The 12,768-nt window shown below is 34.8% G+C and overlaps 1 protein-coding gene across 1 annotated transcript; it reads right to left on the bottom strand.

Annotated features, from left to right (window-relative positions):
- Window positions 1–2,205: 2,205 nt before the first annotated feature.
- Window positions 2,206–5,171, bottom strand: LOC140983468 (subtilisin-like protease SBT4.3). Its single transcript, XM_073450532.1, has 9 exons — window positions 4,947–5,171; window positions 4,755–4,846; window positions 4,396–4,642; window positions 3,823–4,324; window positions 3,649–3,743; window positions 3,346–3,564; window positions 3,156–3,267; window positions 2,859–3,072; window positions 2,206–2,766 (listed from the first exon to the last, which is right to left on the bottom strand). The coding sequence occupies exons 1-9, from the start codon at window positions 5,135–5,137 to the stop codon at window positions 2,222–2,224; spliced, it is 2,217 nt and encodes a 738-aa protein (XP_073306633.1). The 5' UTR covers window positions 5,138–5,171; the 3' UTR covers window positions 2,206–2,221.
- Between the last annotated feature and the right edge of the window lie 7,597 nt (window positions 5,172–12,768).

A 12,768-nucleotide genomic window follows, 5' to 3' on the forward strand; every position in this document is an offset into this window, starting at 1 on the left:
TTGACCAACTCAAAGGAGCTATGGTCTTTTCCAAGCTCGATTTAAGGTCAGGAAACCAACTGAAAGTCAAGGTAGACGATATTCCGAAGATGTCCTTTAGAAAAAAGTACGTACATTACGAGTTCATGGTAATGCCATTCGGATTAACAAACGCTCTAGTAGCATTCATGTATCTCACGAACAGGGTGTAAAAACCATTTCTTGACAAGTTTGTGGTGGTGTTCATCGACGATAGTATTGTATATTCACCTAGTGAAGAAGTCCAGAATGAAAATATTTTCGTAACTCTTTAGACCGTAAGATAGAAAGAACTTTATGCCAAATTCAAGAAATGTGACTTATGCTTAAAAAAAGGTCACATTATTGGGGCATATAATCTTGGAAGCAGGCGTAGCAGTAGACCCTAAGAAAGTAGAGGCAATCTTAGATTGGCCTAGACCAAAGACAGTGACAGAAATTCGAAATTTCTTGAAATTAGATGGCTAGGATTATCTACAATATCCATACTCCTCACTAAACTCACACAAAAAACTCTAAACTTCAACGGAGCGAAGAATGTGAGCAAATCTTTTAAACTTTGAAAAAGAAACTTGCCTCTACTCCAGTATTAATACTACCAAATGAAGGAAAAACTTCACCATCTACAGTGATGCATCAAAAGGCCTAAAGAAAAAACTAAGCAAGAGTTTTTCGATGAAGGACTTGGGGCAAACAAAAAGAATTATTGGTATGCGAATCCATCAAGACATATATGACAAAAAGACCTGGTTGTCGCAGGATAAGTATATTGAGAAGGTACTTCAGAGGTTCAACATAGAGCGGGCCAAAGTGGTTGGATGTCTTCTTGCCAACCACTTCAAGTTGAACTCAAAGAAGAGCCCTATTATATAAGATGAGGAAGAAGAAATGAAAGTGTTCTATATGCTTTAGCTGTTGGAAGTCTGATGTATGTCATGGTATGTACTCTGTCGGATTTAGCCTTCATTTTCATGTTCTCGAACTTTTGCGTTGCAACAATAAGCTTGTTCCCTTTGTCTGATCTTTACCTTCACAAAATTGAATCAATTGATCATAAAATTCCATTGTAATTGAACATATCTTGATCTTACGAAAAGCATTATTGTCTAGAGTTTTGTACAAGATGTATTTTGGCACATTTTCCATATTTAATTTATTCTTATAATCAGAAGTCCGATCTGACATATATATTTCTCAATTATTTGTGGTGCTCCACCAGAAATGGCAATTGCAATGTTGACTTTCATAATCTTGATAGGCTCATTCGTAATGACGCACAACATACCATTGTATTGTGCAATTATATGAACATGCATCTTGATATTTCAATCATCAAAATCCTCTTTGGAGAATATATGAATCTTGGTGAATGATGCCATAGATTTTGATAGGTTCATAGGTCAAGAAATTCTGAAACCGCTTATTAGGTTCGATGTAAGTGTTTAGAGGAAGACATATCACCAAAACTTTTATTTACTTAACATAATATCTGAGTTTTAAATTTTATTTACATGTGATTTCTTATTTGTTTTTAAGGAAAACAAAAATTTATTACATTTTTCTATTTTAGGTTTTGGTTCACCAATTTTACAAAGTTTGTTTGAAGGCACTAACTTGACTTTTTTTTTTCCTTTCCATCATGTTAGTCTTATTATGTCGGAGTGCTGATATTACATCGAAAAATACTGCTGACATGACATCAAAAGATCCTGAATTGACATCATTTCAAAAATTTGACCAAAATAACAAAAAATTAAAAGTAAGTGCATATAGTAAAAAAAATATTAAAATTTAATGAATAAAAACTCAAAATTAGAAAATTTTTTGGACAAAAACATCTCTTCCAAATTTTTATTTGGCTATCTTATTTGACTTTTTATATAAAATCTGGCTATACTCATACCATAGTTAGTAAATTCTTATTTGTGTCATCCATGAAAAAGTATTACTTTTTATTGTGAATATCGGTAGGGTTGACCTGTCTCACAGAGAAAGATTCGTGAGACCGTCGTTAGTGGAAATGTATTTGAAAAAACCAAAATAAGATTATCCAGCTTTGTCCTTAACTAGGTATCAACTATATATCATAAGTTCATACATTAGGGAAAGACAAGCATTCATGCCCACAAATGTAAGAATTCAAAGAAATCTTTGTCTTATTCATGTAATAAAACATTTATTATTGGTTTAGATACAAATTGAACTATAATAAATCGTCTGTATATACCACAATTGGACTCTTGACACTATGAACACCATCAGACCACTCCAATGATGCAGATGTTAACTTTGTCTTGGAACTCATCTTCCCTCTGATAGTCACTACAAATGATTGTTTTTTATTAAGACCTTTAAATTTAAGAATGCTGGGATTCACGGTGATGTTATAATCCAAACTACGGCTGGTAATTGCCTTATATGTCGAATTTGCGGATCCTACATTTGTTACTGTTCTGTTGAACTGTGCTGAGAATGTTGCACTCTTGTTACTTGTTTTACGAATGAAACGGAAGGTCATTGCGGGGTAATTCAAGTCGTTGGATGTTTTCTCATCTGGACAGCGGATGCTTATTCCGAATATTCTGCTAAGCCGTGACGCATCATAGCCGGAGTTGCAAAGAAATTTGATATAATCCTCATGTAAAATCTCATACACAAGACCGGGGTGAGCAGCTTTGACAGGATCTATATGGCCTGCTCCGTATGAAAATTCTGCCTTTGAATCCTTTGTGGCATTCATTCTCCATGCTATGAGATGAAAGGGAAAAACAGCAGTTAGCATACAACGCAATGATGAGACTAGAATCTTTAAATTTCACTCATTGGAACAAGTTGATTACCGGTTGTCATGAGAGCTGATTTGATCGCAGAAGGTGACCAATTGGGGTGAAATGATTTTACATAAGCAGCCGCGCCAGTGACATGAGGGCAAGACATCGATGTCCCGGATAATATACTATATCTCACGGATCGCTTGTCTTGGGGAAATCCTGAAGGTGAATTCAAAGGTGAATATGCTGCTAATATTTCAACTCCAGGGGCTGTCACATCTGGCTGCATGTACAATACCATTCATCTATTACCTTATAGATATATACTTTAAAACACTGTAATGTCTGTAATTATTTGCTATGTACCTTCAAAATATTAGGAAAAAAGATATTTGGGCCTCTTGAAGAAAAGGAAGCAACGGAAGGAGCATCAAGATTTTTCACAACTTCGCTCTTGAGTATGTCCACCGTATGATTTCTGCATCGAATTTTGATTAATAAAAATATAGTCATACCCGATATATTCAAATTTTGAATGAGACGTGACAGGATGTACTTTGTGGAGTTGAAGTAGCCTTGTAAGTCATCGAAGTCTGGTATACTTAAACCAGAAACTGGAAAGGGAACGACAAAAGAAACATCAGGTGCCTTTGTCGACGGTACAACAGAACCAATTGCTCCAGCTCTGAAAGCTTCTTCTATGCCATTGTATTGGCTGCAAAGCACGACCTTGCCATTTACACTTCTCTTATCTAGACACCCTGCAACACAGTTCCTAAAATTTCCAAACAGGAAATTAAAATTATGTCTATGTTTTGGTGCAACAATGGTAAAAATTTTAATAACTAAATTAAATAACCTAGCAGCTTGGTCGTCGCATGTGCTCGATACTTCTTTTCCATATGCTAAGGGAAAACTGTTCCCCTTCAAGTCGAAAGGATTGATGGCTTTTCCCTGTAAGATTAGGAAAAATTGCATCAAAATGGGAGCTTATAAAGTTAGAAATGATCATTATATTTTTAGGAACGTGTACCTCAATTGTAGTTCCATTCCCAAGAACCACTTTGCTGATGATACCACTGTCAGTAGTGCTAGCTGCAATCGTGAAAATCCATGGAACAGTGCTTCCAACCAGATCTGGACCCGAATTCCCTGCTGATTGTACAACTAAAATACCCTTTTGTGAAGCATGAAGTGATCCAATGGCAATCACATCGTTCTCCAACACAACTGGCGCAGGGTTTCCAAGAGAGACAGTTATGATATCAACTCCATCAGCTATAGCGTCATCGAATGCAGCTAATATATCTTCAGACGCGCACCCAAAATCAGGGTAACAAACTTTATATGCGGCGATTCTGGCTGACGGTACCCCTCCTCTTGCAGTCCCATTAGCAATGCCATAAAAACTGGCATGTTTAACCACGTTTCCAGCTGCTGTTGATGCTGTATGAGATCCGTGTCCTTCTATATCCCTAGCCGAATCATTTCCAGACGGCATGAAGGAGTTATAGAACCGGGCTCCAATAATTTTGCTGCTCGCACAAAATGCAATGTTAAAATTTCAAGAATATGAAAGACACGACAGTGAGAAAAGGGATTTTACTTGTTGCAGGTGAAATTTAGTCCTCCTTTACACACTCCTTTCCATTTCTTGGGGGGAGGGCTGAAGCCTTTATCATTGAAACTCTTTGATTCAGGCCATATTCCGGTGTCTATGACCCCAACAATTGTGTTGCTCTCTACGGTTGGATTTCGATGAGCATTTTCACGGAGTCCCGTGAAATCCCATGATCTTGTTGTTTGTGGTTGAAGAGCTACACTAGGAAAAATTGATACCACTTCTTCCTTACCTGGATTTCATTTTGAAACATTACATGCGCTTTCATTTTACAGATCCATTCGCTTTTTAGCATTAGGAATAAGAAAGCAAAATATGTGAAAATTGAGAGAACGGAAGCTTACTTGCCAACTTTTCCTGCTCTTCATGTGTGAGGTAAGCAGCAAAACCGTTGAAACTCCGACTGTAACTTCTGATTAATGATTGACCTCGAAACCTTCGAGAAACATGACGATAAAAAAAACGAAACTTTAATCTTTGTTCTTCCAATCCCGTATCTTTAGTTTATGGGAAATCTCACACAAAGTTTACGATACCTGCTGTCAACAACATCCTGAAGCATGTTCGAGTGGTACGTCGAAGATGATTCTTCGTTCTCGCGAAGATTTCCCATGTACACTATGTAAATCTTCCTTTCTTGATCCGAAGCATGACAACCTATCATCCGACCTAAAACATAAAGAACAAATAAAACGAAGGAAAGTTTGAGACATTGCAGCCCGGCCATTGTTTAAGGATTGAAACAAAGGCCGAGTTCTGTGATTATGAACGTGTCTGTGTTAGCTTTTTGACATTCTTAAATAGAGTGAAATTTCATCCCAGAATAAATTTTGCTGATTTTAAGGGTTTGATTCTACTAATTGATTAAGATTTTCAGCATTGACATAAGTGTATCCTATTTTTGCATCCCATATATTCTTAAAATTTTGAATTTTTTTTTCCAGCAAATCAAACTGCTGATTTTTGGGTTAATTTGCTTGATATTGTGCGGACTTGACTAAAATTTGAACTTTTTTTCAATTCGAATTTCATGGTCGTTAGTGAGTTGCCAAAAAATGTGCTTTGATTTTGTTTCATTTTTATTTTTAATTTGTCACGGTACCATAACCACTACATTATAGGTTAACACCGTGTAAACCTTTGAGCTTAACAAAATAATCTGTAAATTATGTCAGTCGCGTAAATTGAACTACTCAAGACATGTACGAGAAATTTAACCGATAAAGTATATTTGTTAAGAATAATCGTAATCATAACAGATGCGTGCTTGATTTTGTTTCATTTTTATTTTTTGTGACGGTACCCGTAACAACTACATTATATGTTAACGCCGTGTAAATCCTTGAGCTTAACAAAGTAATCTGTAAATCATGTCAGTCGCGTAAACCGAACTAGTCAAAACATGTTCGACAAATTTAATCGATTAAAGTATTGTTAAGAATAATCGTACTCATAACCGATGCGTGCTTGATTTTGTTAATTTTGTCAATGGGGAAATGGGACTAAGATTGTCTGTAACACACATTAAATACAGTAAGTATTAATCATCCGTGATACAAATTAACGATTTTAGAATTAAAAATATGATGCCATATTTATGTTATTCTATTTTTAGTTTTTTTTAAGAGTTAGAACGAGTAACGATTAATAGTTCAAATAAATGTGTTTATTTTTTAAATTATAATCGAATATGTTTCTATGTTTCTCTATATTGCTATGGACAATTGACATCCTATTTCTTTTAGTTTCTTGTGAGACGGTATCATAAATCTTTATCTGTGAGACGGGTCAATCTTACCGATATTCACAATAAAAAGTAATATTTTTAGCATAAAAAGTAATATTTTTTCATGGATGACCCAAATAAGAGATTCCACCCACGAAATTGATCCGTGAGACCGTCTCACAAGAGTTTTTGTGTAAATTAATTTAAGTTGCATGAGAAAGTTAGACTAACAATTTTTCCTTTGACCTCTCACATCAAATTGTTTTTCCAATTTTGTCTCAATCTCATATTTGATGTTTAGATTTCATTCCTTCAACTTAATAGTCGTTTCAAAATTCAACTTAAACCTAGAAATGGACAAATGGGTCGGGTAGTTTGGGTCCGACCCTAAACCAATTGGGTAGTAGTTAGGTAAACCCAAACGCCACTAATTTAAATTTGGTGAGTTTGAGGCTAAAAAATTCTACCCGAAATACTCGATTATTTTTTATTATTAATATTATTTATTTATTTATTTATTTTTATGATTTAAGGATGTAGGAGTTAAAATGGACATGACGTGATTTTTAATAGCATTCGTCGCCCACTTTCATCCCAAGAAGATAGGAACCATAATCTCTGCATCAAAAATATGAGTATCACTTCATTGGTGGACACAAAAAAACATTATTAAATATACATATATATATTATAATAATTATGATTTAATAATATTAATAAAAATATGGATAAAGAACAATATTTTTCAATTTTAAATTGACAAAATAGTCTTTCATCAAAGAATAGTTTGGTCAATTTATTTGTGTTAGGGACATATACTGATAAACAATTTCTCATTGCCATTAATCATCCTTTGATTATATCATTATAATTAGTCATCCCTTAATTTAAAAAAAAAATAAAATAAAATCACCCATTATAATTACGATTAAAAAACGTTTATTTCAGATTACTAAATCTAGTGGGACAAACATGTGAGTCCATGTATCTGCAAGTCTGTGGTTCTCTTTGAAAATTTGAAAAGTTGGATAATAAATTTTGGAGGTTCATATTTATTTGTGTGAAATAAAGAATTTAAATGCAAATAATAACTTAATATACAATAAACATGCGAATTGAAAAAAATAAAAAATTTAAACTTTTAAAATATTGGACTGTTCTAAACATTGATATAATTTGGAAGAGACTATTGGCCAGAACATATGGTAATGTCAAGCTCCATAAACTCTAGTTGGAGCGGCATGAGTTGTGCACTAGCTTAGGGTACCCACACTCTCCAAAAACCGTCGCTGAACGCGGGTCTCACATACGTGATGAATATTGATTTAAATTTCAAATTTGTATGTTTTAAAAAAAAATTTGAAAAATAAAATAAATTAAAAAATAATGTTAAATTAAAAACTAACGGTTGTTTTTGTTAAAAAATTAAATGATTTTACGTATTAAATATATAAAAACATATTATTATTAATATAAAATAATAATAATTCAAATTTCTTAAAAAATTTGAAAGTGAATATATTTAATTTAAAGTAAGAGTAAGATGAATGAGTGGACAACGGGACCTACAAATAATGAGTGTGAATGTTAAAATGAATGTTGAAGAATAGATGTGTTAATGTAATGTGTATGTGACATGTGGACCCTACGATTTTTGATGAGGTGGTGGGTGTTAGGATGCTCTTAGACATGATGTCTTATCCTTCCTCCTAAATTTATGCATTTAATTTTAATTCACTAAACCAATAATATTGCGAAAATATGAAAACTTAGCATATCGTAGGAGATTAGTAAAGATATCGGTAGGTTGTTGATATGTTAAGATGTACTCTAACCGAATATCTTTCTTCATCACATTATCTCGGTTGAAAAGATGTCTAATGTCAATATGATTGATCCGAGAATGCAACATAGAGTTGTATGTAATAACAATAACACTTGTGTTATCACAGAATATTGGATATTCAGAAGGCTTGATGCCACAATCTCTAAGCTTTTGTTGAATTCAGAGTAATTGAGCACAACAACTGCCCACGATTATATATTCAGCTTCGGTCATATGTAATGGAAATCTGCTTTTTGATAAACCATGATATCAGTTTATCTCCAAGAAATTTACTAGATCTTTTCCAGTCAATTTTGTAATATGCATCATCTGCATATGAATAACCAATTAAATCAAAGCTAGATTCTTCTTATGATATTTAAGAATTCTTTTGGCTGCAATATAATGGGATTGATTAGGGTTTACTTGAATCTTGCACATACACAAATAATAAACATGATGTCTGGCCGGCCATATCCCCGCCATCGGTTGTAAAAAATTAAAAGCAAATATATGGTTGGAAAGTTCTTGACGTAAAATTTCTTTTTATACCACTTTTGCACAGTTTTATCGTGACTCCCGAAGAGGCCACCAGCCATCTCCGTCGTGTGCCGCCTCAATCGATGATGACGTGGGTTACTCTTGTTGGAAACAAGTTGAGGGCCTGGGTATCTCGTTTGTGCTTGGATAAGAGGTTTTGAGCCAAGGTTTCATTCTTTTTGTTTATTCTGGCCGAGTTCCTTCAAGCACAACCGCTAGCTTCCGAATATTGATCTTTGCTGAAATTTATCTTCAGAAGCTAAGTGTCACGCCCCGAGACTGGTGTTAGTCGACACCGAAGTTGTCTCACAATCATATAATTGCAAAGCAACAAGCCTCGTAGTAAATCGCAATAACCAGCCTTTTTCATAACAAGTAATCGTCTTTACAATGCGGTGGAAATAAAATGCGGAATCAAAATACATGATGATAAAATTAAAAGACAGAATAAATTCGACCGGTCTCGAATTGGATTTGCTTTATCACCATCCCCAAAAGTAATCTTGCTCTTCATCCTCGATTTGTTCCTCGTTCTTATCTGGGTGGGAATGTAAGGGGTGAGTATTTTTGGAAATACTCAGTAAATGGGGACCGATCGTGCATAACAAATATCGAGGATATACATACGAATAAATTATCGTGATTTCAATATTAAACATGTTGAATCAAATACTAACATAAATACGAATATAGCACTGAAAATCATCTCAATTTCTATGGTTTTACTGATCAGTCCCCTATATGTTACTCCTTTAAGGGGCGAAGCCAAAGGAACGGTTATTATAACCCACTGCATCAGGGCCTAAACAAAGCATATCAAAGTTCGGAATTTCCTTTACCATTTCTAAATCAAATCATTACAGTGCATTTCAAATAATTCAACGTGCTTTAAAATATTATAACTGATATCGAACAATGAATAATTCAGGGGATTTCATACCAAATGAAACGAATATATTATGCTGATCGAACTTTCAAAGTCATATTTAATTTATTTTCGAAATATATCATGCGCACTTAAAAAAAAAGTGTGCCAAATCTTTTATATAATAATATATTTATTCAAAAGTCCACTTTAAAAATAATTAAATAAGTGAATCATATTTATTAAAAGAAAATAAATATCAAGAGCCACTTAAAATAAACATAAGTGTGCAATTTTATATAATAATATCAAAACCCACTTACTTGATTTCGTTTAGATTAAAGTGCTAGAAGGACGTACTAAAAGAACTCCGTTCGAACAAGGTTGCGGCAAAGCTTCGAATTAGGCTACTGTAAGGCTTCGATCTTGACCGAAAAAGGCTGCTGTCACCTTAAAAAATGGACAGAATTTTGGTCTGGAAAATGGGCAGCAATTTGTTTCGAACCGTTGCGGAATTCTCGGGATTTTGGATAGCTTGTTTGATCAAGCTCCTCGGCTATTTCTGGACCAACTTCGGGCAGCAACTGAGCTCGAAAGAATGAGCAGGAACTCGGTTGATGCAGGGCATTAACAATGACAACAACTGGACTTCAAAATGTTACTACAATGCTTCGAATTTGGCCAAGAAATTGGATCAAGAAATCTGTTTTCCAGCAGCTATACTTTTGAATTCTTGTAGCTACGGGAATGGAATTTGCAATATGTGAGGTGGGATTACTACCACTTTGGTTCTTCTTATATAAAGGCTTGAATGATTAGCTACAAAGGTAAGCTTTTATCACTCCACTAATGTTGCTAATTGCTTAGTCAAAGGGGTGATTACAACTCCTCTCTCCCAAGTTGAATGTGGCCTCTTCTTCATTCGAGATACACGTCCGAGATTCATGCTGTAATGGAGAGTGATTTTGGTTCCCTTAAGTTGCAAGGTGATCGGTTGCATGAATCTTCTCCAAGATTGGTGCACTTAATTTCCTCCTTCCATATTGTTGCACGGCCTTCACACTAAGCATTTCAAGCAGAATGTTTCAGCTTGGTGTTCGAAATAGTAGGCTGCCTCGGTGAGGAGTTTAACCCATTCGAGTTTAATTAAATTTTATCTCAAATGTTGCACCAATATTTATTAATTATTGGATCATTATTGTAGGTTCCAGAATTTGGCAATTTGGAGGTATAACCTGACGAGCCTATAATTTATCGTTGAATTAATAATACGATAATTTGAGAAAATTCATAGTTTAATAATTATTGGAGTTTATCGCAAGAATTCGAGTTAATAAAATAATGGAATTCGAATGTTATTATTATTTTTTAAATAAAATGCAAAGTTTGGAAATTTTGGAAAATCAGTCGCTTGAACATTAGTTTAGCATTAGTTAAAGCTAAAAAAATAATCTTTTGCCATGAATTAAAATAGAAATGATTTATTTTAGGCAATTAAATTGAAAATTTTAGAAATGAAGGTGCCTAAATAATTGAAGTTGGAATATTTGAGATGAAAGTCGCATGTTTTTGGATTTTTAATGACTAAATATATGATTTTGGAATTTTAAGATATATTGTTGGATCTTGAAAAAAAAAAGAAGTTAATGTGAAATGAATTAACTGCTACAGGTTCGGATTTTTCGAGAAATTCTTAGGATATTTTTCAGTGGTAAATTAAATTTCAGTTGAGATATGCATGAAATTTTTCATTACGATATCTATAATGATGCGGGATGGCGTTGAATATTTTATAATGAGTTGTGATACGTCTCCCGTTTTAAAAGTGCGGAATATTTTTTTTAAAAAAAGCTCGCAATTATAAAATGACATTTAAAATAATCGTATTTATTTGTCAATAAAAGTAGTGCAGTTTAAAAATAACTAACGTCATCTAAAATCAACGTAAACGTAAACGTGTGAAAATCGTAAAATCATCAACATATAAAAATGCGTAACTCCTCTCAAAACACATGAATCAATATGCGAAAAAATAATGGTACTCGAGTCGTATCACCACACATGCCGCCTGCCTACTCAGTCTTTGGCACCTCTGATTCCCTTATCAAAATGCTCACCTGCATCACACACACCTAGTGAGTCTAAAGACTCAACACACCTGTACCAGTAATAGCAAGTATATATACGTAGCACACAACAGTGAAAAATAGCATAATAAACATACATTTCATGAGCTTGGAAACATGAACATGAACGTGTCGTGTAAAATCGTAACGTGTCAAAACATGTCTCATCATGTTATCATATCGTATGCGTAACCGTGACCTGTCAAAACATGGTAATAGCATGTATCATCGTATCAGCATATACATGTTAAAATCTTAATTTGAATTCCGTTCATTAGCTGTGACTTTCGTATCATCATGTCATCATGCCAGTCGATGGATCCATCTACGTGTAACCGCGGTACCCGGCGGCGAGGATCATCAGCGACGGCATTACCCGCCCACTGAGTCCGGGCCTTACATGTCATCGTGTCATCGTGTTAGTCACAACTAAATCACTTCCATCAAAACATGTCATCATATTCATCACTTAATAAAAACATGCATATAAATAATTTTTCCTTTAAACTAAGCATGCACCGTATTTATTATACTTGCGTAAAAACCGTAAACATGATGCATAATCATTTAAAATATCTTAATTTGTGCTCAGGGCGCTGCCAGTACCAAAATCTCACACCGGGTGCAAAATGACTATTTTGCCCCTGGAAACCCAAAAATTACCGTTTTTCCCCTGGACCTCTAAAATTTACCCGAAGCTTACCAAGCTCCTTAAAACATCCCAAAACATATTTAAAAGTATTCATAGACGTAAACCCGAGCCAAAATCAGAACTTAACCCATTCTTTTTAAAATTTGAACCGGGTTCTCGGTTTTACCCCGAATCGACCCGAAACTTAACCAAAACTTTTCCAACTTTTTATCATACCTTCAAAACATCTAAACCGTCCTAAAAACCTCAAAACCAGACCTTTAGACACTCGAATAATAGGCCAGCAAGCTGCTGGAATTTCCAGCATGTGCTAACCCGAAAGCCTTAGTCACCATCTTTCCTTAATTCAACTCTCATGCTTAAACCGACTCGAACCGGACCTGAACCAGGCCCTAGACCCAACCCTTAGACATAACTTAAGACCATGATACACCCCTTTCAAACTCAGAACTNCCCCAGGCCCCCAGCCGACCCATACACCAGACCGCGCCCCACAACCATCACAACACCTCAAACCCCAACTCTCGGCTACCTCTTTCAACTTTCCTTCCACTCGTCACCAGCCTTAATTCCAGCCCATTGCCACTGATATCCTTGACCAAAACAGCTTCCTAACCACCCAAG

The sequence above is a fragment of the Primulina huaijiensis genome, chromosome 8 (assembly GCF_012295235.1).
Source record: "Primulina huaijiensis isolate GDHJ02 chromosome 8, ASM1229523v2, whole genome shotgun sequence".
NCBI lineage: Eukaryota > Viridiplantae > Streptophyta > Magnoliopsida > Lamiales > Gesneriaceae > Primulina > Primulina huaijiensis.

Coding starts and splice junctions, on each gene's coding strand:
- LOC140983468 (XM_073450532.1), bottom strand. CDS start 5,137: ATGGCCGGGCTGCAATGTCTCAAACTTTCCTTCGTTTTATTTGTTCTT. Junction 3,565..3,648: donor TGCGACGACCAAGCTGCTAG/GTTATTTAATTT, acceptor TGGAAATTTTAG/GAACTGTGTTGCAGGGTGTC. Junction 3,268..3,345: donor GGCTACTTCAACTCCACAAA/GTACATCCTGTC, acceptor AATTCGATGCAG/AAATCATACGGTGGACATAC.